This window comes from Zophobas morio, unplaced genomic scaffold, assembly GCF_036711695.1.
Source record: "Zophobas morio isolate AGI-343-1 ecotype UQ-CSIRO unplaced genomic scaffold, CSIRO_AGI_Zmor_V1 ptg000046l, whole genome shotgun sequence".
Taxonomy (NCBI): Eukaryota; Metazoa; Arthropoda; class Insecta; order Coleoptera; family Tenebrionidae; genus Zophobas; species Zophobas morio.
This window is the reverse complement of record NW_026972151.1, coordinates 2,801,093-2,826,655: the sequence shown is the minus strand read 5'-3', so window position 1 is coordinate 2,826,655 and position 25,563 is coordinate 2,801,093. Positions and strand designations below refer to the sequence as shown.

At 32.4% G+C, this 25,563-nt stretch overlaps 1 protein-coding gene and 1 long non-coding RNA gene across 11 annotated transcripts in view; one reads left to right on the top strand and one right to left on the bottom strand.

Annotated features, from left to right (window-relative positions):
• The window catches only part of LOC135142399 (uncharacterized), a 283,252-nt gene that overhangs the window by 192,163 nt on the left and 65,526 nt on the right, over positions 1 to 25,563 (bottom strand). The window lies entirely within an intron of this gene.
• Cngl (Cyclic nucleotide-gated ion channel-like) overlaps positions 1 to 25,563 on the top strand; it is a 360,771-nt gene that overhangs the window by 271,449 nt on the left and 63,759 nt on the right. For 9 of the 10 annotated variants that reach the window (XM_064074083.1, XM_064074085.1, XM_064074084.1 and 6 more), the window contains one exon: positions 21,140 to 21,318. In XM_064074083.1, coding sequence (XP_063930153.1) covers positions 21,140 to 21,318 — 179 coding nt within the window. Of the gene's footprint in view, positions 1 to 5,660; positions 5,718 to 21,139; positions 21,319 to 25,563 lie in introns of those variants that run through there. The other variant, XM_064074086.1, reaches the window with a different exon arrangement.

Here is a 25,563-nt window from a genome sequence, read left to right as displayed (position 1 = left end):
AGCAAACTTCTCACGTAGATTTAATGGAAAGTACAATCAGCCAAACAAAGTAAAATCAAAATGATGTATAAAAAATTGGTCTAAAGAGTTTTCGCTGTCGGAAACTTGACGACTGCATGCCTATTGTGTTTTTTTTCTCATTACATTTTTGTAGTGGGAATTTAAAAAAAAATTGCGATGACGTCATCAACATTTTTGCAAGGACACGTATATCAGTTGGGATAGATGTAGTGTAATACTAAGAATAAAATTATTATATTCTCAAATTTTCGGGAAAATGAATTGGGTCGTTTTGAATATTGATTTGTAATAATCAATAAAATAACGAAACAATTTACTCACGTATACGTATCAGAGGCAACTGAAAATCGTGTATGTATAAACATTCTTAATTTAAGATGACAGGCGTAACACCATACGTGAGAGTCAAACAGAGAAACTGTAAACAAAACGACCATCGGTTTTATTGCTTCGACTTCCGCTTATTATATAAAACATTGGGTTTTATTTTAATTCTTGACGTTGAAATTCACAATTGGTTGATTATAAACATGTCTATTTCACATTCGCGGAACCAAGTGAGCGCATAAAACAAATGCAGGTCTGTAATGTTAAAGTCGATGTAAATAAGCGTGCTACCCTTATGTTTCAACCGAGTTTTTCCTTTAACAAATTTTGTGTCTACCAAATTGGGTTGGTTGGGGTGTAATACTAATAATAAGTGTTGCCTTTAATTTAATCAATAAAATAAATTGACTTCATTAATTTTTTTGAACCACCTCTTAAGAAAATCTAAAAAATATGAATGGAATGATAAATCACAAGCACAAACTCATCATATTTTTTGCATTTTAGATAGGATTTATTCACCAAAATTTAAGGGTGACGTCATCAATTTTTTTAGGAGGGATGAACAAATACATTTTGAACAAAAGTTTACCATGCTTATAATAACTTTAAAATATTCCCAAGATTTCAAAGCATTCGGTTTTGTAATTCCTGATTAAATCGATAAAATAAATTCACGCCTTCATTAATTTTTTTGAGTCACCCTGCATATGCAAATCCAAAAATATGATTGGAATGATAAATCACAAGTACAGACTCATCATATTTTGTACATTTTAGATACGATTTATTCGGCAAACTTTTGAGCTGACGTCATCAGTTTTTTGTAGAAGATAACCAAATATATTTTGACTAAAAATTTATTATGCTCTTTGTAACCTTAAAACATCTGCAAGATTTCAAAGCATTCGGTTTTGTAGTTCCTGATTAAATCAATAAAATAAATTTACGCATTCATTAATTTTTTTGAGTCACCCTGTATATGCAAATCGAAAAAATTTGAATGGAATGATAAATCACAAGAAGAGACTCACCATATCTTGTACATTATAGATAGGATTTTTTCAGCAAAATTTTGTGGTGACATCATAAATTTTTTAGGGGGGACGACCAAATACGTTTTGATCAAAAATTTACCATGCTTATGATAATTTTAAAATATCTTCAAGATTTCGAAGCATTCGGTTTTGTAGTTCCTGAGTAAATCAGTAAAATAAATTTACGCTTTCATTTATTTTCTTGAATCACCCTGTATATGCAAATCCAAAAAATATGAATGGAGTGATAGATCACAAGTACAGACTGATCATATTTTGTACATTTTAGATATGATTTATTCGGCAAATTTTCGAGCTGACGTCATCAAGTTTTTGGAGGGGATAAGCAAATATATTTTGACTAAACATTTATTATGCCCTTTACAACCTTAAAACATCTGCAAGATGTCAGAGCATTCCGTTTTGTAGTTCCTGATTAAATCAATAAAATATATTTACGCATTCATTAATTTTTTTGAGTCACTCTGTATATGCAAATCCAAAAAATATGAATGGAGTGATAAATGACAAGTACAGGCTCATCATATTTTGTACATTTTAGATATGATTTATTCGGCAAACTTTCGAGCTGACGTCATCAAGTTTTTGGAGGGGATAAGCAAATATATTTTGACTAAACATTTATTATGCTCTTTATGACCTTAAAACATCTGCAAGATTTCAGATCCTTCGGTTTTGTAGTTCCTGATTAAATCAATAAAATATATTTACGCATTCATTAATTTTTTTGAGTCACCCTGTATATGCAAATCCAAAAAATATTAATGGAGTGATAGATCACAAGTACAGACTCATCATATTTTGTACATTTTAGATATGATTTATTCCACAAACTTTTGAGCTGACGTCATCAAGTTTTTGGAGGGGATAAGCAAATATTTTTTGACTAAAGATTTATGATGCTCTTTATAGCCTTAAAACATCTGCAACATTTCAAAGCATTCTGGTTAGCAGATTAAAAATTAAATTTCAAAATGTTGTTTTATAATTTTGATTTTTTTTCCAAAAATCTGGACGTTTCGGGTGAAAAGTCGATTCAGAGTTGTAAACTACATGTGTAGGACTATGTTATTTTATACAATTGAAAACCCATTTACTATGTACAATTTTGAAGTGACGTCATCGCATTAGTGGTGGGGATGATTAGACAAATTTTGGTTAGCGTTTTACCATCTACATGATATTCTTAATATAAGTACAAAATCTCACAACAATCGGTCGAGTACTTTCGGAGATTATCTGTCTAATAAAAATCCGGGACAACAGACGGACAGACGGACAGACGGACGGACAGACGGACAGACGGACAGATGGACAGACAGACGGAAATGGGAGACCTATTTCTTCGTCTTCTAGGGGTCATGAAAGATCGAGAAAACGTAAAAGTAGAGAGTCGGCCGACGGACTCGATTACAATACTTCCTTTGCTTACGCTCTGGAAGTAAAAATGGATATTAATAAACAAAACATACAATAGCAAAAATAGTCATAAATCGACAAATAATTCTTTTTAAATCCAAACCAAGTAAAAGGGTTAAGAGCAATATTTTAAAAAAGTAGGTAAGAAGGAAAAACACGATTGAAAACTATACAAGTCAAGGATACAAATCTTAATCAAAATAAAGTGCAGTTATACAAGAGATTATTTTCGAACTCAAAAGACAACATAAATCGCTACCATAAAACAAAGACAATCCAGTATACAATAAACAAAAAATCATAAAACAAGTTTGATGGACAATCGAAGGCAAACTTTTGCCTGTTCACTCCCACATTATTACACGAAGTGTTACTTTGAAACTGCATACTCAATCCTTACAGAAAATGAGATTGAAATACAAAGACGAATATACAGCGCCTTTTTTAATTAACTCTGGCCAAAAATACCACCTTTAAATGAAACTTCTATACATGAAAATAATTGTAAACTGTACCGTAAATGTATTTTCATTTCTGCTCCAGTTGGTCAAGACGCGTACGTCAGCAGTGCATTTGAAACAGCTGACGCCATGGTCAATTAGAGCATAAATTTAAAAAATCACCCGATATTGAATGTGAGCATCGCAAAAACTCTGACCGGCGTGGGTCGTGAAAGGACGACCACGTGCCGTACCAGAAGCACGATTTTACGCCGGAAGCAAGGGTATTGAATCATTCGATTGTGATGTCCTCACCAAAGGATTTTTTAATTCCGCGTCGTTAAAACTTTTTTCCTTAAATCGTTTTTACAATACAGTTAGTAAACTCATTTTCCATTATTCTAATCAATATTAATTGATTATTTGAGGAGAAACACTCACTAAAAATTATATCCATAAAAGAAAAAAATTTGACGAAGTCATTGTTAATTTTGTACTAACAAAAAACATCTAAACCCTGTTTCAACACGTCAAGTGGAAATAGCATGGAACGTCGCTTTTATAAATTCTCCTCGTCACCTTATAATTATGACATTACCGCCATTACCGTTAGCTCCTACTCAAAGTATCCCATCGGCAATAATAAAAGGCCCTTTAACGACGTACAATTTATCAAATGCAAATAATAATTCTAAGTTTCAACAAAGCCGTCGTTCCGCCATCCCCATCCATCGGAACCGCCTTGAATACGTAATTCTCCAAAGTTTTATTATTTTTTGTAAATTCAATAGTTAACCAAAAAAGAAAATAACAAACTGAATCCTCTCGAAACTCCTGCAACCTCATCACTTAATCTCTGCCAGTAAAACTGCTCTACCAACATATAAAAAAGTCGCTTCGGTAAACAGACATGAAATTAACTTTAACAGGGACAAAATAACAAGACTCCCTCGACGTTCTACTTAGTTCGTCGACTACCTATCGACATCGATCCCACACCGAAGCAGTTTGGAAGCGTATATTGCAAGTTCGTGGAAAACGAAGACCAAAACTGGCAATTACAGTTTACAGTGCAGCATATCAATTACACTGTCCTTAAACTAAATGAGATAAATAAAATTTAGATACTTATATATTGCTTATTTTCGGTAATATCAAAACAACTTTATAGCACGTGTTTGCTAAAGGCGCTATTATCCTTTAATAAATCCCCCTGTGCTTCGTTGCAGGTTATTTTAAATCCTGCCTAATATGATAAATCGCTTCATAACGGTGATCTTTTCGCCAACTTCCAAATCCATTTATTACAATAACGGAGTGTCAAAGAAATGGAACGAATTTATTATTAGCCAACAGACAATTCAAGCTTCTATTAATATGTAAATAGGGCGCTTGATTTATGGACCCGACTCCCCTAAAGGCCGATGTTTTTTAAGAATAAATCCGCATTAAACGTCACAATTTACCCAGATTTTTTCTCGCTTAAAGTACAAATAACTTCCATTAAATTTAATAAGACACTCCAATTTAAAAAAGATTTGAGAGAAAACATAAATAACGAAACCAATTTGATTTGTCGTTGCCGCAGAGATGCAAATTTGCCCTTTCAGCTTTGTTAAGGGTGCACAAGCTTTTACGATGAGAACAATGTTTTTATAACTAGCTAGTTTTGTTTCCGCTGGATCTCGCATCTTTAAATTTAATTTTAGTGAGAAAGCTGACGACAGCTTTTATAGAGATATGAATGTCGCCATGAATTTTCTGCAGTTTTCCGAGTCTGTCAGCTTTTATATTTTTTTAGGATTTACTACCTACACAACTAATTAGAAGTTCTACTTTATCCCTTACTTTGGCTTCGACATTACAGACAATTAATTTTTTATGTGCAGTCGAAATTTCAGCGTCTTTTATATAAGTTTATGGCATCACTGCACGGAAATTAATGTAATTTTATTTTGCTCTCGGATGCTCTTGGATTAAATTAAATTATTATTTATTAATAATATTATTTCCTAATATATACCTGCGGCTCCCCCCACCACATCCCTCTCCGCGAATCATTACAGAATTTTCTACAGACTTTTAATAAGCCACTTAATTAGGCCTATTAATAACTTGATATTTAAAAACAGATCCAACAACGAATGAAAGTTCACAAAAAACCTGTCAATTCTCACAACAAAAAATGAACGTGACTGCAGAATGACATTTCCCGAAATAACCCAGCTAAATTCCACCGAAACACGTATCCTCGAAATGACATTAAATAATAGATCTGGAAGAATAGAATATTGCTACATGATCGATAGGTTTTAAGTAATTCATCTTGTTTCGATCCAGCGTGTTCGTGCAATTACCATCACGAGGTGATTTTAGTCTCTAAGGTGCTTTCACGGATATAACTTCCTCGATGGTCGTAACCGCTACGAAAGTCACGTTTGCTACACCCCTGGTGAGTTCGTATTTTTATTTGACTTTTCTTTCTTATACGCGAGCCGCTTTCTAAAAATGTAACAGCAAATTGCCATCTATTATTAGATCACTTTTAACACAGTTTTCAAGAGAGCTTTCACATTATTAATGACATCGAGAACCGGAAAATCGTCGAAAAAGTTTGTTTCTTTGTAATTATTTTTTTATGCTCCCGAGCGTAAAACTAGTGACTGCTTTTTTCGGCACCTTGAAGCACTAAAGTGTCACTTTTAGTTCGACCGGAATTAAAAATAAATTTAAAGCCGTTTCGAGCGAAAGTGCACTTACTAACAATAATTAAAGTCTTAATAGACACTGAATCATAGCTTAGATTAAGTGTTAGTTCGTTACAATCTTATTGAAATATTTCGCTATTATTAAAAGGAAATGAACTCAAATTGAAATTTAATTTCGATTTATGACTAGATTGAGTTTTAAATTCAATATTAAATTTATTTTGCGTTACTATTAATATTTCGCCTTTATTGCCTAAATTAACAGTAGCAATTAACTTGAGTTCGTTTTACTTAGTCCTTAAGAAATAAAGAAAACTGGGTAAACTACAGCAGCAGATATTACAAATGTGGCTCATTACATGTAGATAGATATTCAAGTAAAATTTTCGACAAAACTTCCGAAACTGTTCGTAATACGGGACATAAATGATACTTTTACTAAAACCATCCGCGTGGGAACAGTGCGTATTTAAAAATTTTTTGTATTTATATTAAAATTTACTTTTTTGGCATATAAAACACAGGACGCACTACGTATCCCAGATTTTTACTTCCCGAGCGTAAGCGAAGGAAGTATTGTAACCGAGTCCGTTGGCTGACTCCCTACTTTTACGTTTTCTCGACCTTTCATGGCCCCTAGAGTACGTTTCCGTCTGTCCGTCTGTCCGTCTGTCTACCGTCCCGGGTTTTTATTAGACAGATAATGTCCGAAATTACTGTACCGATTATTGTAAAATTTTGTATGTATGTTAGGAACATCGTGCAGATGGTAAAACTCTATCAAAAATTTGGCTAGTCACCCCCTCCAACAATTCGATGACGTCCGCTCATTATATTGCAGAATTAACATTAGCGATTTTGTGTGAAATAATATTCCTCTACTTGCAGTTTACGAATCTTATCTTGATTTTGTTTATTATTGCTATATTTGTTTATTGTTTAATCCCCCTTGTCTTGCCAACATAATACCCACCTTCTTAGAACAGGTGTTCAGCTCAGTGGTAAAGTTTTTGCTCCATAGATAGGGTCGATGGTATGAAACCAGCGGGCGGCACACATTTTTTGGTACCACAATTTTTCGTTTTCTGTAATTTTAAAATTTTCCCAGCTTTCAATGCTTGGGTTTCACGATTTTTCCTTTTTTCAACTTTTTCAATTTTTCCTTTCCTCAAATTTTCGATTTGCAATTTTTTGATATTACAATTTTTATTTTTCGATTTTTCAGTTTCTCAATTTTTAATTTTTCGATTTATCAATTTTTCATTTCCTGGATTTGTAAAGCTCTCGATTTTTATTTTTCATGTTCCCGATGATTTAATTTTCATTTTCTGAATTTTATATCACAAAATTTTTCGTTTTTTCATTTCCTTTATTTTTTCCATGTTTATTTCAATTTTATAATTTTTGTTTGTTCAATTTTTCAAACTTTCATTCTTTTGATTTTTCTATTCCTGGATTTTCCAATTTATAAATTTTTACAATTTTGCAATTTTTGGATTTCCAATCATTCAGTTTTCAGTTTTTTTTTTTAATTTACATTATTTCAATTTTAGAATATTTAAATTTTTCGAATTTTAAGTTCCTCAATTTTTAATCTTTCAATTTTTCGTTTCTTCAACTTTTCAAGTTCCTGATATCCAGTTTTAAGATTTTTTAAAGTTTTCATTTTAAACTTTTTCGTTTTTTTATTTTTGAATTCTCAGTATTTCAATTTTGCAAATTTTCCAACCCAAAAAATGAAAAATCGAAAAATTAAAAATCGATAGTTTCAAATCGAAAAACTGAAGAAATGAACACTTGAAAATCTAGAAACTTAATAAAAAAAAATTAACCAAAAAATTTAAAAAAAGATAAGACGTATCGAGTCCTAGAACTGAAAAACTCGAAAATTATAAAATCGAAATATTATATTATCGTTATAACTGTAAAGTCGAAAAACAGTAACACTGAAAAATCAAAAAATTGAAAAATCAAATGAATGGCAAAATTCTGAAATATAATATACAATTGAAAAAGCGAAAAAATGAAAAAATAAAGAAAAAGAATCGAAAAACTGAAAATATAGATTTTAGAATATTTCCTTTATGCGGTTTTAAATTTTTAAGTTCCTTAATTCTTAATTTTTAATCTTCCGATTTTTCAATTTTTCGTTTCTTGAAATTTTCTAGTTCTTGATAACTATTAGATTTATCAAAATTTCCATTTTATACTTTTTCGTTTTTTTATTTTTTATTTCTGAATATTACAATTTTGCAGATTTTCCATTTTTTTCATTCCAAAAGTAGAAAAACCCAAAAATTGAAAAATTTGAAAAATTGGAAAACTGAAGAAACGAAAAATTAGAAAATCGAAAAAGTGGAAAATCGAAAAACTGAAAACGGAACAATTGAAACATTGGAAAACAGAAAATCTAGAAACTTATAAATAAAAAACAAATGAATCGAAAAATTGAAAAGGAGAAAAAACGTATCCAGTCATAAAATTGGAAAACTCAAAAATTGTAAAATCGAAAAATTATATTATCGTTAAAACTGTAACACTGAAAAATCAAAAAATTGAAAATTTAAAATATAAAAATTGAAAAATCAAATGAATAGCAAAATTCTAAAATTGTGTAAAATTGAAAAAATTGGTCTAAAGAGTTTAGACAGTACTTCTCTCGCTGTCGGAAACGTGACGACTGCATGTCTATTATGTTTTTTTTTCGCAGTAGATTTCATTATTTTTTTTTGAGTCACCCGGCATATGCAAATTCAAAAAATATGAATGGAATGATAAATTACAAGTACAGACTCATAATATTTTGTATATTCTAGATAGGATTTATTCGGCAAACTTTTGAGCTGACGTCATCAGTTTTTTGTAGAAGATATCCAAATATATTTCGGCTAAAAATTTATTATGCTCTTTATAACCTTAAAACATTTGCAAGATTTCAAAACATTCGGTTCTGGAGTTCCTGATTAAATCAAAAAAATACATTTACCCATTCATTAATTTTTTTGGGTCACCCTGTATATGCAAATCCAAAAACTATGAATGGAATGATAAATCACAAGAAAAGACTCATCATATTTTTACATTTTAGATAGGATTTATTTAGCAACATTTTGTGGTGACGTCATAAATTTTTTAGGGGGGATGAGCAAATACATTTTGATCAAAAACTTACCATGCTTATGATAACTTTAAAACACCTTCAAGATTTCAAAGCATTAGGTTTTGTAGTTCCTGAGTAAATCAATAAAATAAATTTACGCATTCATTAATTTTTTTGAGTCACCCTGTATATGCAAATCCAAAAAATATGAATGGAGTGATAAATTACAAGTACAGACTCATCATATTTTGTACAGTTTAGATAGGATTTATTCGGCAAACTTTCGAGCTGACGTCATCAATTTTTTGGAGGGGATAAGCAAAAATATTTTGACTAAACATTTATTATGCTCTTTATAACCTTAAAACATCTGCAAGATTTCAAAGCATTCGGTTTTGTAGTTCCTGATTAACTCAATAAAATAAATTCAGGCATTTATTAATTTTTTTGAGTCACCCTGTATATGGAAATCGAAAAAATTTGAATGGAATGATAAATGACAAGAAGACACTCACCATATTTTGTACATTTTAGATACGATTTATTCGGCAAAATTTTGTGGTGACGTCATAAATTTTTTAGGGGGGATTGGCAAATACATTTTGCTCAAAAACTTACCATGCTTATGATAACTTTAAAACGCCTTCAAGATTTCAAAGTATTCGGTTTTGTAGTTCCTGAGTAAATCCGTAAAATAAATTTACGCATTCATTAATTTTTGTGAGTCACCCTGTATATGCAAATCGAAAAAATTTGAATGGAATGATAAATCACAAGAAGAGACTCACCATATTTTGTACATTTTAGATAGGATTTATTCAGCAAAATTTTGTGGTGACGTCATAAATTTTTTAGGGGGGGACGACCAAATACATTTTGATCAAAAATTTACCATGTTTATGATAATTTTAAAACATCTTCAAGATTTCAAAGCATTCGGTTTTGTAGTTCCTGAGTAAATCAGTAAAATAAATTTTGCGCATTCATTCATATTTTTGAGTCACCCTGTATATGCAAATCCAAAAAACATGAATGGAGTGATATATCACAAGTACAGACGCATCATATTTTGTACATTTTAGATAGAATTTATTCGGCAAAATTTTGAGCTGACGTCATCAAGTTTTTGGAGGGGATAACCAAATATATTTTGACTAAAGATTTATGATGCTCTTTAGAGCCTTAAAACATCTGCAACATTTCAAAACATTCGGATTAGCAGATTCAAAAGTAAATTGCAAAATGTTGTTTTATAATTTTGATTTTTTTTCCAAAAATCTCGACGTTTCGGGTAAAAACTCAATTCGGAGTCGTAAACTACATGTTTACGACTATATTATTTTATACAATTTAAAACCCATTTACTATGTACAATTTTGAACTGACGTCATCACATTAGTGGTGGGGATGATTAGACAAATTTTGGTTAGCGTTTTACCATCTACATGATATTCCTAATATAACTACAAAATTTCACAACAATCGGTCCAGTACTTTCGGAGATTATCTGTCTAATAAAAATCCGGGACGACAGACAGACGGACAGACGGACGGACAGACGGACAGACAGACGGAAATGGGAGACCTATTTCTTCGTCTTCTAGGGGTCATGAAAGATCGAGAAAACGTAAAAGTAGAGAGTCGGGCGACGGACTCGATTACAATACTTCCTTTGCTTACGCTCGGGAAGTAAAAATAAAGAAAAAGAAAACTATAATATTAAAAATCGAAAAATTGAAAAATTCAACATTGAAAAAGAAACATTACAAAGTCAGGATATTGAAAAACCGAAAAATTGAAAAAATAAAGACAATAAAAAGTCGAAACGAAAAACTGCAAATCGGAAACTTGAAGACATGAAAAACTGAATAATCGAAAAATTAAAAAAATTAAAAATTAAAAACTCGTGGAACTGCAAATGGAAAAATTTAAAAATGAAAACTCCCAAGAGTTAGTTGCATTCCGTGAAATTTTAAGAAACAAAAAAATGAAAAAATGAAAAATGGCAAACTGAAAAAAGTAAATTGGAAAAACAGAAAATTATATAAAACCATAGCGTTGAAAAACGCAAAATTGTAAAAATTAAACAATAAAAATCTCAAACGGAAAATTGCAAATCGAAAAATTTAAAAATTCAAAATTTGGAAAATTGGAAAACTGAAAAATTCAAGCTTGAAAAGTTGAAAAATTGAAGTCAAAAATGCTGCGGGAGAATTTTTATAATTTTCCGAAGAAGCAGGATTTGTTGGGCTGCACTTCAAGGGCGAGGGAATTTTTTTTAATACATGATAAATACTGAGTTTAATGACAAGTTATAATAGAGTTGGAACCGCTTAATGTTCAATATTCTTTGGGTAACATAGAAAAGGTACATTCTAAGCAGAATATGCATCTTTGCTGTTAGTTCGGTGCGTTTTCTAAAAGTTTATTGAAATTAATTGGTGGTTTTTTGTTAATGTAATCAACAACTCCAGGAATGTTGTACCGTCACCATTAACATGTTACATAAGTTACAGCTTTTGTACGCCTCAGAATGTCCCATTCTTCAAAATCTAGAAGAAGCATATACGAGAGTAACTCAGTTTTACTTACAAATATGTATCGTTATTCGCTTTACGGGGAAATTTGTACATATCTTCTTAGATAATACTGTTTTCGACTTTAAAAATGAGTTTACTTCAGAATACATTTTTATCATATTTGTTCTACGTGACATGAGTATGCCCTAGTGCATTTTTCGACCTCCTACACTTGCGAGCCTCGGCACTTTGCAAACTACATTCTCTCACCCCTTGATACAAAAACCGCTATTGTTGGTTCGGCTAGCACGAGCACAAAAACATTTGGTTTTCAAGCGCTTTTTGACGCGCACACAACGCTTTTTCTCTTTTTTTTGAAAAAAAAAAGGGATGAAAGCTATTCGGTGAACAATACACATTTACGCACGCGATTGCGCTCGCGACGTTCTTCTCATAAATCTCTTTGGTCGAGCAAAACGGGATCAGACACAAATTGACGGCGCGAATACGCACACTTTATAAATCACCATTGTGTCGGGGAATGATGTAAAAGCTAAGATATCGCTATCTAGATGTTGTTACGGGGGCTTAAGCCAACATTCCGCTTCCTCGACATAGAATAATAAAAACAGAGAGCAAAGGGAGAAATATCCAGTTATGGACTCGTGACTTGAGAGCTAGCAAAAAAGTGTTTTATGCTTGTGCCAAATCTGATAAGGCTTTATTGTCTTAGAGGGAAAGATAAAATTCTTTTGCATTCGGATTTCGGTGTAGATATAATTTGTTATGTATGACATCATTACTATTCAGCGGTATTGAAGTATTTATGGCGGCGTGGGTAAACAGCGCTCGATACAATAAGGCAGGGCAGAGATTCTAGACGAAAGTACCTCTCTCGAATTCTTTTTTGTACAAAAACGTAATGACATGAATTCTGTTGACGAAAACCTAGCGATGCATGGAAGCGAGTCATGCTATACAACTGTAACGGTAACACAGAGTATTTTTGTTTCGTTGCTGCTATTTTAAGTTCTGATTAATCTGCGTTATTTGAGAACTTTCTGGCGCCCTTAAAACGCCAAGTTTCCCCACTCCGCTCTCCTGTCGCAGCGGGTGTTTGACGCAGATCCCGGTCTCATTTCCACCGTTAATTAATTGATGTTACTGTACATAACAAGACCTCGCTATTTTCCACAAATTAATCCGAAAATCCAATATCAATCACTGGCAAGAAGGCGATAATTTAATCGTGACTTTACACAGGTGATTTACCGAAGGGCACAAGACTGGAAGGCGCCCTATCAGAGGCAACTTATCTTTCGGGTCATTTGTTTCCGGGTTGCACACATCGATCGGCCTCCCGCCGGCCCATCAATTAAGTTTCGCTACGTAAATAGCGGTGTTTATTTGCTTCGAAGCGTTATAATTGAGTATGAACGGTCTTCCGGTCACGTTAACGCGCGTTTTGCGCCAGGGCGTGGAGTGTTTTTGCCCGGGAAGTAGTTATTCACGGAAATTCATTAACGGAATTAATGTTAATCTGATTGCGTTAAATGATAAAGATTGCCGCGAGCATGTAGGCGGTACGAAGTGGAACTTTATTGTTTAATTTTCTCTTTAATATACTAGTTGGATTCTCAAGTTGAGTCTCAGAAGGCAAGGAAGTTCTGCATAATTATTTCACTTATAAACTTCGGAACAGTTTCTTGTTAATCCGAGAAGACATTCAAGATCAAAAATAAACTCGGGAGAGTTACTTACGCCTTATCCTACCTGGAATTTTATTAAAGTGTTTTTTCTCGGCGGTTTCAGCTTTCATCTGGAAGTTTTGTACACACGAGATGTTTTGTAATTTAATATTTATTGGATGTTTAACAGAAACTTTTGCAATCTTTGCTCTGCATTTCTAAGTTAATTTGTATCTGAATATTAGGTTATTTTGTCAGTATACGGAACGTAATTCCGAGAAGGTAGGACAGGCATAAAATTGACAAACAAACACGACATTTTACGTATTATGTATTCCACATAAAATTTTAAAATGGGGCTTTTATTGAATTAGTTGTGTTATAACTTGAATTTATAAGCATCGCGTTGAGCGCATTATTATTGGCTGTTTTGACTTTAAAGCAATGACTACCGAAATATGAAAGAAATCCGTTAAACAACTCATCGTTAGAATATATACAGGGTGATTTCTAGTCCAAATTTAGCTCTTTAAAAAATATACAAAATTTGATTTTACGATTTTCGTTTTGTGATAACCGCTGTAAAGTAAAAACCAGAGCCATAAATAACACCCCTCGTTCTCCAGCAGTAGGTAATACCAATCTGAAGCTCAAGTGTTTATTTATGTTTATACATCGAAAAAATCTCACGTAGAAGTTAGTTCGATTTGAATGTGTTTGTCTTCTCAAAACAGGACTAAAATTATTAATAAAACAACAATCGAACAAAATGTTCTGAATATTATAATTCTTATTTTATCATTATTAAATAAAGACGTGCGTATTCTTCACATGTTCGAGAAAATTTAATCAATAAAAAAAATTGGTCTAAAGAGTTTAGACAGTACTTCCCTCGCTGTCGGAAACTTGACGACTGCATGCCTATTGTGTTTTTTTTTCTCATTACATTTTTGTAGTGGGAATTTAAAAAAAAATTGCGATGACGTCATCAACATTTTTGCAAGGACACGTATATCAGTTGGGATAGATGTAGTGTAATACTAAGAATAAAATTATTATATTCACAAATTTTCGGGAAAATGAATTGGGTCGTTTTGAATATTGATTTGTAATAATCAATAAAATAACGAAACAATTTACTCACGTATACGTATCCCAGGCAGCTGAAAATCGTGTATGTATAAACATTCTTAATTTAAGATGACAGGCGTAACAGCATCCTTGAGAGTCAAACAGAGAAACTGTAAACAAAACGACCATCGGTTTTATTGCTTCGACTTCCGCTTATTATATAAAACATTGGGTTTTATTTTAATTCTTGACGGTGAAATTCACAATTGGTTGATTATAAACATGTCTATTTCACATTCGCGGAACCAAGTGAACGCATAAAACAAATGCAGGTCTGTAATGTTAAAGTCGATGTAAATAAGCATGCTACCCTTATGTTTCAACCGAGTTTTTCCTTTAACAAATTTTTTGTCTACCAAATTGGGTTGGTTGGGGTGTAATACTAATAATAAGTGTTGCCTTTAATTTAATCAATAAAATAAATTGACTTCATTAATTTTTTTGAACCACCTCTTAAGAAAACCTAAAAAATATGAATGGAATGATAAATCACAAGTACAAACTCATCATATTTTTTGCATTTTAGATAGGATTTATTCAGCAAAATTTAAGGGTGACGTCATCAATTTTTTTAGGAGGGATGAACAAATACATTTTGAACAAAAGTGTACCATGCTTATAATAACTTTAGAATATTCCCAAGATTTCAAAGCATTCGGTTTTGTAATTCCTGATTAAATCGATAAAATAAATTCACGCCTTCATTAATTTTTTTGAGTCACCCTGCATATGCAAATCCAAAAATATGAATGGAATGATAAATCACAAGTACAGACTCATCATATTTTGTACATTTTAGATACGATTTATTCGGCAAACTTTTGAGCTGACGTCATCAGTTTTTTGTAGAAGATAACCAAATATATTTTGACTAAAAATTTATTATGCTCTTTATAACCTTAAAACATCTGCAAGATTTCAAAGCATTCGGTTTTGTAGTTCCTGATTAAATCAATAAAATAAATTTACGCATTCATTAATTTTTTTGAGTCACCCTGTATATGCAAATCGAAAAAATTTGAATGGAATGACAAATTACAAGAAGAGACTCACCATATTTTGTACATTTTAGATAGGATTTATTCAGCAAAATTTTGTGGTGACGTCATAAATTTTTTAGGGGGGACGACCAAATACGTTTTGATCAAAAATTTACCATGCTTATGATAATTTTAAAATATCTTCAAGATTTCGAAGCATTCGGTTTTGTAGTTCCTGAGTAAATCAGTAAAATAAATTTACGCTTTCATTTATTTTCTTGAATCACCCCGTATATGCAAATCCAAAATATCTGCACTTACCTGGAAACAATTATTGTAACTTGGTCCAATTTTTAAAATTTGGAGATATATATCCTCAATGACACTCACTCTTCAACAGTTTTTTTCGAATTGGCTTCGCATTTCGCAATCGCAACTGTTTCGTCTCGCCACACAAACAAGTGATTCCCCCCGCGCCGCTCGTCGTTTCCAACTTCCGCTTTTTGCTATGGCTGGGAGTTTGTTTATATAAACCATGGCCGACTAGTATAAAGATTATGGCCTGTCCAAAGGTACCATACGTGCTGCCACCTATTAATAATTCAAAAGCGACAAAAGAATTATTAACACTTTTTGAAAGGCACAAAGGCATTCATACCGAAACAAACCACCATTACACGTTTTGAAGTCCCATAATGTCAAGTCAAATTAAAATTTGGCTAAATTATTAAGTGTAATTATTAATAGATGGCAGCACGTATCGTACCTCTTGGACAGGCCATAATCTTTATACTAGTCGGCCATGATATAAACTATGTCTCAACGTGCGATAAAGAAATGACACGGTCAGTGGCGTAACTGAAGCAAATGCATATGTACTTTTTCTCTGCTTCTCTCGATGTATAAACATTAACAGTCGAAGTTAATCATGTATTGACAATATATAAAATGATTAAGAGATATTCTTCCGATCACAAAAAAAAATTTCAACATTTGCTATTTATGGTGCTTATTCACGAACACACAATAACAAATAAATAAATATTATAACATTATTGTTGCGAAAATCGGAATTGCTGTTCTTGATTTGATAGGCGAAAAAAGTTGGAAGTGCCGGGATCTGTTACCGGAACTTCTAATTGCACTGCACACTCCACCTCCACTAAACCACAGGCCACAGTTGCTTATGTTAAAACTCATCATATTTTGCACATTTTGAGTTAAACTTTTTTGGCAAAAATTGTAGATGACGTCATGAATTTTTTCGGGGGAATAAACAGATATATTTTCATTAACAATTTACCATGCTCACAATCAATTTTAACCATCTGCAAGATTTCAAAATATTCAGTTTAGCAATTCTTGATTTATTCACTAAAATAAAGTGACTGATTCATTTCTTTTTTTGAGTCACCCTGTATAAGCAAGATAAAAAATTTGAATGCAATGATTAGTTACAAGTGTAGTCAGATCATATACTTTATTCAGTAAAATTGTGAGAAGACGTAATGAATTTTTTTTGGGGTTGATAAAGAGATACATTTTGATTAAACAGTTACCATGCTTACAATAACTTCAAAACGTCAAGATTTCTAAGTATTCAGTTTTGCAAAATCAATTCACTCCGTCATTAATTTTTTTCAGACACCCTGTATAAGCAAATATTAAAAATTTTAAAAGTATAGTCAGATCATATACTTTATTCAGCAAAATTGTGAGAAGACGTAATGAATTTTTTTTGGGGTTGATAAAGAGATGCATTCTGATTAAACAGTTACCACGCTTACAATAACTTCAAAACGTCAAGATTTCTAAGTATTCAGTTTTGCAAAATCAATTCACTCCGTCATTAATTTTTTTCAGACACCCTGTATAAGCAAATATTAAAAATTTTAATGCAGTGATAAATCACAAGTATGGACTCATCATACTTTACACATTGAAGATGGCATTTTTTCAGCAAAATTTTGGGGTGACGTCATAAATTTTTTAGGGGGGACGACCAAATACATTTTGATCAAAAATTTACCATGCTTATGATAATTTTAAAATATCTTCAAGATTTCGAAGCATTCGGTTTTCTAGTTCCTGAGTAAATCAGTAAAATAAATTTACGCTTTCATTTATTTTCTTGAATCACCCTGTATATGCAAATCCAAAAAATATGAATGGAGTGATAGATCACAAGTACAGACTGATCACATTTTGTGCATTTTAGATATGATTTATTCGGCAAATTTTCGAGCTGACGTCATCAAGTTTTTGGAGGGGATAAGCAAATATATTTTGACTAAACATTTATTATGCTCTTTATAACCTTAAAACATCTGCAAGATGTCAGAGCATTCCGTTTTGTAGTTCCTGATTAAATCAATAAAATATATTTGCGCATTCATTAATTTTTTTGAGTCACTCTGTATATGCAAATCCAAAAAATATGAATGGAGTGATAAATGACAAGTACAGGCTCATCATATTTTGTACATTTTAGATATGATTTATTCGGCAAACTTTCGAGCTGACGTCATCAAGTTTTTGGAGGGGATAAGCAAATATATTTTGACTAAACATTTATTATGCTCTTTATGACCTTAAAACATCTGCAAGATTTCAGAGCATTTTTTGTAGTTCCTGATTAAATCAATAAAATATATTTACGCATTCATTAATTTTTTTGAGTCACCCTGTATATGCAAATCCAAAAAATATGAATGGAGTTATAGATCACAAGTACAGACTCATCATATTTTGTACATTTTAGATATGATTTATTCCACAAACTTTTGAGCTGACGTCATCAAGTTTTTGGAGGGGATAAGCAAATATTTTTTGACTAAAGATTTATGATGCTCTTTATAGCCTTAAAACATCTGCAACATTTCAAAGCATTCTGGTTAGCAGATTAAAAATTAAATTTCAAAATGTTGTTTTATAATTTTGATTTTTTTTCCAAAAATCTGGACGTTTCGGGTGAAAAGTCGATTCAGGGTTGTAAACTACATGTGTAGGACTATGTTATTTTATACAATTGAAAACCCATTTACTATGTACAATTTTGAAGTGACGTCATCGCTTTAGTGGTGGGGATGATTCGACAAATTTTGGTTAGCGTTTTACCATCTACATGATATTCTTAATATAAGTACAAAATTTCACAACAATCGGTCGAGTACTTTCGGAGATTATCTGTCTAATAAAAATCCGGGACAACAGACGGACAGACGGACAGACGGACAGACGGACGGACAGACGGACAGACGGACGGAAATGGGAGACCTATTTCTTCGTCTTCTAGGGGTCATGAAATATCGAGAAAACGTAAAAGTAGAGAGTCGGCCGACGGACTCGATTACAATACTTCCTTTGCTTACGCTCGGGAAGTAAAAATTGTGATGACGTCATCAACATGGATAATTCTAGTCACAGCATAAAAGAAGAGTAATCATAGCGTTTTACCAATGCAAGAAAAAAAAAGAAAACGGTTAAGTTCGGCATCGAACCACAATCGCAGTACTGCAGGTCGTCGGTCTCTGCGATCCACCCACTATGCCGTGTTGAGAATAAAACGTTATTGTAACTTGCAAATGTTTTTGCGAAAATTTGAACGTTTAGCGAAAAAACTGAGTGTAGATTCGTACACTACAAGTAAATGAGTATTTTTTTGTGTAACATTCAAATCATTTCAGAATACCATTCATTGGAATGACGTCATCAAATTGTTGCTGGGAATAATTAGCCAAATCTTGGTTAGCATGTAACCATCTACATGATATTTCTAATATATGTATGTACATACAAAATTTGACAAGAATCGGTTCAGTAGTTTCGGAGATTACGTATCTAATAAAAATGGATACAGACAGACAGATAGACGGAAACTGGAGACTACTTTTTTTGTACTGTAGGCATCATAAAACGTCTTGACAACATAACAGTGGGCATTTGTCCGATGGACTCGATTACAATACTTCCTTCGCTTACACTCGGGAAGTATAGTTTTGGAAATTTCATTTTACCCTATAAAATTTTATTGACAATAACGAGCCGGACAGTCGTACAATGTTAAGAAATATTTATGGCTCACACCAGTTCACCCGAATTTGTGGGAGAACATTTAGCAGGTAGTACTCATAAAATAATGTCATTTTCGATCGTGAGTAATGGGAAACACTTTACAGAGGTATCACAGTAAAAGTAATTTATCAGCATTGAAACGAAAAGTAGTTAACATTTGAAATAATCCCCTACTGAATGAAATTTCAGGATATTTCTGCTGTATGGAGGGCGAAAAGTGCATCATGTATTCCCGGGGGAGATGCGTAATGCTCGAGCGGAAGCGAGGTCTGTAAATCACCTAAGAGAAAACAGGATGTTTTGCAATATAGGGTGTATGCCATGTTTGCTTTATTTATACGGAAAAAAAGATAAAGTTTCAGTTCATTTGTACCCGAGTAACCGCGCTGATCATTGTGGAGATTGAGCTTTATAAACAATGCATTTTCTCCTCGGTGTCTGATATTTTAAGGAAATCGTTTGTGTAAATATGCTTGAAAAGACTAAAACAACATCACAGGATTTACTAAGACAAATTTTGGAAGGAGACTTAAAATGAAATATGATTTATTTATAAGTTGGGTGTAAACACGTCTAAATAACCGTCGTATCTTAAAGCAGCCAAATATATTAAAATGGCAGCAATTTTGGTTTCTGTATTTAAATTAAGTAAAATATAATTAGCATCAACAACGAGAAATGATATATACGTTGGACAGACAGCCAAAAACGTAAATATTTTTGTATAAGGAAACTAAACAGAAGAACAAAGTCATCAATTTTCTTTTATTTATTTATTATTGGGGTGATTTTTTAGCCAAGTTAGCTAAGTTTAGTTAGAGACGACAAGAGCGTAAATGTTGAAATGCGTCCATAATGCGTCAAAATTTTCAGTGTTGTGGGGATGATAACATGTATGAGTGCACCTAAAAAGAAGCTTTAAGCACGTTTAACGTGCACACAAAACTGCTAACAGATGAAACGACAATGCGTCCAAAATTAAAGCAGTGAATATTATTACTGAAAGACGTCATTTTCAAAATCCTGTTACGTTAAAGAAAAAAACGCGCTCGTTTGCAGCACAGTACCATCGTACGCCGCCACAATGGATTTTATATTAAAAGGAAATCCATTACACTCTTTTGATCTCAAAGTGCAGTAATAAATTCAATTATATATCGCCTAGCACACAGAGCAAATGAAAAGTCTAAATGATGCGTTTTGTACACAACGGTACAATAGTGTCCCATAAGGAATAAAAGACAAACGTATATCACAATAACTTCGCTACAAAGCTGCGACGCTCATTGGATTACAAGCAAAAACAATTGAGGAAGACATCAACAAAAACAAAACGACCATATAAAGCTTTTCCTGTGCAGAAAATCTCCTTTGGCCAGTTTCCCCGATATGTAGGTTTCGACTATTTTTCTAAAGAACTCGCGATGACCTAATTTCAACTAAAAGAACGTCTAGCCTCTATAATTGGTAGCACTTTTGTAATACGTAATTGGATGCTCGACAAAACAATGGCAAAAATTTAACTGTAACACTGTATTCTTACTTTTCAATATTTCTAGACGCGCTAAGGCGTCCAGAAATTTAAAACCACTGATTAATGAATACAAAAGGATAATATAATTAATAAGACGTTTCACTTGAAAGTTTATTTTAATATACTTTTCTTTGTTGCAGATTGACCCGCCGGGCGGTGGACAAGTTCGTAATGTCGGCAATAACAGACTGATGGCGGACGATGGGAGCTCAGATGACGCCAATACACCTTTACAGTCGCCCCGTTCACAGAACACCAGTCGTGAAGAGGACGACAGTTCGAACGCCAACGAGTCTGACTGCAAGAGTCCAAGTCAAAGGTAATTGGTGAGAAATAATAAGAAAGTGTACAGAAAAGAACTTAAAGCTAATACTGTTATTAATGTTTACTTTTCGCGGAGATGCACTTGATTTAAATTACGGGCCATCAGTAACTTCTGTAAAAATAACGAAGTACACTATTTTGTAGACTAACAAAATTTTACAGTTACTTGTACCCATTTCTTTTACAGAACAAAGAAACTTATCTTTTGGAAAGTATTGCGATACACTTATCTATGTAAAAATAAAGTGCTTTCCGTAACATAAAGGACTACGTGATCTCATTGTTTCAACAACATGTGCACCGTGAGATTTCGTGAATTGGCGTGAACTCTAACAAATATAACAATATCGGAAAATGTACGCAACTGAAAGAACATTTGAAAACGAATTAAAAACTAGGAAATTCGTTTTCAATTAAAACCAAATTAATAAATTCTACAACAATTTTGCCTGGTTCAATATCCTATCAGAAACGAACCGTATGATTTCATCATTTATAGAGGCACAAATACCACGAATAAAACAACCGTAACACACATTACTCCATTAAAATGCATAATGGCCAGCACCGCAACAGATCTAATTATCATGAAATTTACATAGAGTGAAGCTAATGTAGGTAGAAAATAAACTGCATTTTGTTTCCAATAATAAAACGATCACTATTTTAGTCTGGCAGTTGCTCCAGGTTATTTGTAAAATTACACTATATAAAAACAGATTTGCAAGTTCCTTGTAGTACTTAAAAATTAAATTATTATATTATTATTAGCCGGAAACCCCAAATTATCCGTTTTTAATCACGTTACCACGTCTCAGTAATCAACTAAAATTAAGAAATATATTTGCGAAAATCCGCAACGAACATCCTCCCTTCCGTCTTTCGCAAACAACGAGCTCTTACTCAGCAGAAGCTAAAACCAAGAAGGGTGAAAATGCGGTTAAGATATATTGTGCGTTCTGTTACATTAAATTGTGGGTTCGTTCTCGGCTGCTTCGCCTTTTCATTACGTTTAAAGTTACGTGGGAGTGAATTTTTGTCGAACGAAATGTTTTATCGAAAGCATACATACCTACATGAATTACTAATGAATAAATAATATTCCCTATAGAATGGTTATTTAAAATGTCAGTTATGATCTACCACAAACTAATGGTATATTAACAAATTCATTACATGCAATGCGTAATAAAAAACTAGTTTCTGTTCTGTATAGAGTTTTAAACTAGTAAAACTAAACTCATATTAAACGTGTGGATGTTTGCGACAGAGCAGACGTTCGTTATCTCTGTGAATAGTTAAAACATAATTAAGGAAGTTAAGATATATCAGTAAATCTGAGTTTTATGGCACACTTATGCAAATTTTTTGAAATTCCACATGAAACATTCGAGTGTTGCTGTAAAAGTTATACCGTCATTTAAGGTTTTTTTTTACGATAGGAACGATTATTACCTAAAGAAAGGATAAAGAATCGGTAGCGTTTTAAAAAATTGCGAATAATATATTTAGTACAGTAGAATGTAAGGATTTACTAATGAGATTTTCTCGTTTAACCGGAAGTGTATACAAGTTAATTTTATTTAATGAGATATCCAGTATTTTGTGTTTTTTCATTTTTGGATGCTACAAAATATTAATATCAAGGGTTATAAAGAATTTTATTTCCAAAGATAACTAATAATTTCATAACATTTTGCGCACATATATATATATATATATATATATATATATATATATGTACATATAAAAGATGGAGAAATTTTTATCGGGTTGGCAACACTCGGGATGCCTTTCAGCTGTTTTCCCTCGTATTGCAGAGATGGATTTCCCATTATAAAGAAAATTTCATTATTTTTGCTCTTCCTTGCATTGCTTTGATGCTTTTTGCCCGCATTTTTATGTCTTTTATCAACTTGTTTGTGAATAATTCTCAGCTGTTATGAGCATTAGTGTAGTTAAAGTGCCGCTTTCTAGCACTTTGCCATACACTATGCAAATGTTAATTAGTGATCTAAACCAGAGCAGCAAAGTTTATAAAAGTTATTAAGTTATTGAATATTAAAATATCAAACAAGGAACTAAATTTATCCATTATGCGATGCTAATCTAGTTTTTTGGTTATGAAGTTGAAAACCTCTATTACGAATAATAGTTATATAACGAACGAAAAAAAGGCCGAGATGAACCAACGTGTTAGTTAAAAATATTAGAAATAATAAAATTTAAATTAGGTACATTTTATGTCATTCCATTTCTGTGTCCCATTCCCCCATTTTTTTTTTAATTTTTTTGAGTCAAAAACTGACGGATTACAATCAAATTAAAGTGAGAAATATGTTTATAAGTGATATGAGAGTAAAATTCTTTCAATTGCTAATACACTTTAAAGAAAAGCAATACAATTTTATAAAAAAAAAAACAACTTCAGTAAACCAATCCTAACATGAATGTGATCTTAGCCGTCTTTATGAAAATTGATGGTTAGGTGTGCAAGTATATAGTGGCTGAGAGTGCATGACATTCTGAATTTAAAGTCAGGTTTAAATCATGGTTCTCCTGGAAACTTGTTACTAAACCACCACGAGATAATACTGAAGCAGAAGACCGCCAAAAACAATGTCCAGTATGCAAACGCGATTGCATATATCTTTCCACAAAATATTGCAACACAGATTACAAAAAGAACTCTATTGCAATTTATTTTGCGAACCCTGAAAATTGAAAAACCGTGGCAACACTCTGTATAGTTGAAAATAATTTCAGTGTATGCTCCGCAAAGAACCGTACAACTTTAGTCTTTGACTTATTTTCTATTTCTGATAATCAATGAGATATTTAGAAACGCGGCCTTATTGACTCACCCTGTATACACTCTGTTCTAAATAGGTACATCAAATTAAATTTGATGAGATTGTAACCGAGGTCCCAGAAATAGCATTTGAGAAGCACATAAATAACCTAAATTAATTATTTAATTTACATCGTCATCAAAGCGAAGCGTCGAGAACTTAAAACAAAGTTTCCCCAGACTATTTATACAAATGCAGATACAATTTAACTGAATTAAAATATGGCTACTGTAGTCCTGGTGTTTGCGTTCAAGATACTTACTCAGTGTGTTTTAAAGACAACTTGAAAAACTAAAAAAAAAACAAAGTTTGTGGAATGATTCAATGACGTGAAAGTTCCATAAATGTTATGCCGTGAACACCAAAGAAAAGTAAAATACACCAATTTTATCATTAGCATGTGTAAATACCGAATTATTAATTTATGATTTCATGTTTTATTAACCGTGTACCAAGATACTGAGTGTGAAATTATGTAGATGTGAAAATATATGCACGTGCTAGAAAATAATCTAAAAACAATTTAACAAACAGCACAGGAAGTAGATTTTCATTTCCAGTAATTAAAAAACTGTGTTTTATGGATCAGTGTTACTGAATAATAGAACTATGTGTTCCCAAGTGGTACACTGTGTTCAGACAGCAGATTAATTAATATCTCATACCGTTAATTTTCACGATATCAATACGAAATTTTCGTTTCGTACGAAAACATGGAAAAGCAAAGTTGAAAGGTATTAGAAGTGTTCGTGTATTCTGCAGCGTGGGTTGTTTTATTTGTTTTCATGTACATTCCCGGCGCATCCACCAGAATTCATATTTGCCGGATGTTTCTAGCGGTTTGTTTTTTTTTCCAGAGTTCTGGATTTCCGTTCAGTTTGTACTAGATATTTACTGCAGAAATTATTGGATACAAAAGCATGGATAAAAGCATACTTAAAATTCGTTAAACATGCTCGAATCGAAATATTTCCGTACGGAAGTACCTTAAATAGTCTGGAAAAACTTGTTCTAAGTTTTCCAAACCTTGTTTCATGATGGTGTAAAATAGGTAATTAATTTACTGTTATTTACGTATTTCTGAAAATGCTTTCTCTGAGAACTAAATTACAAACCTGCTGCGTTATATTCCGTTACAGTGTTGTTCGAAGACCCTTCTGGAGAATTATTGAATAAAGGAATATACTGTTTTACTTCTGCTTTTACGTCCTTTCCAGGCGCATCGACCCGAATTAATATTTGCAAGATGAGTTTAAGTAGCTGTTCTTTGCTCAACGTTGTAGGTTATATTTCGTCTCAATTTATAAATTTTAATATCAATTATTTTCTTTTGTTGTGCTTTTCGAAATTGTCAACTTTTAAAGGACAAAAAAATGTACTGCTATGTA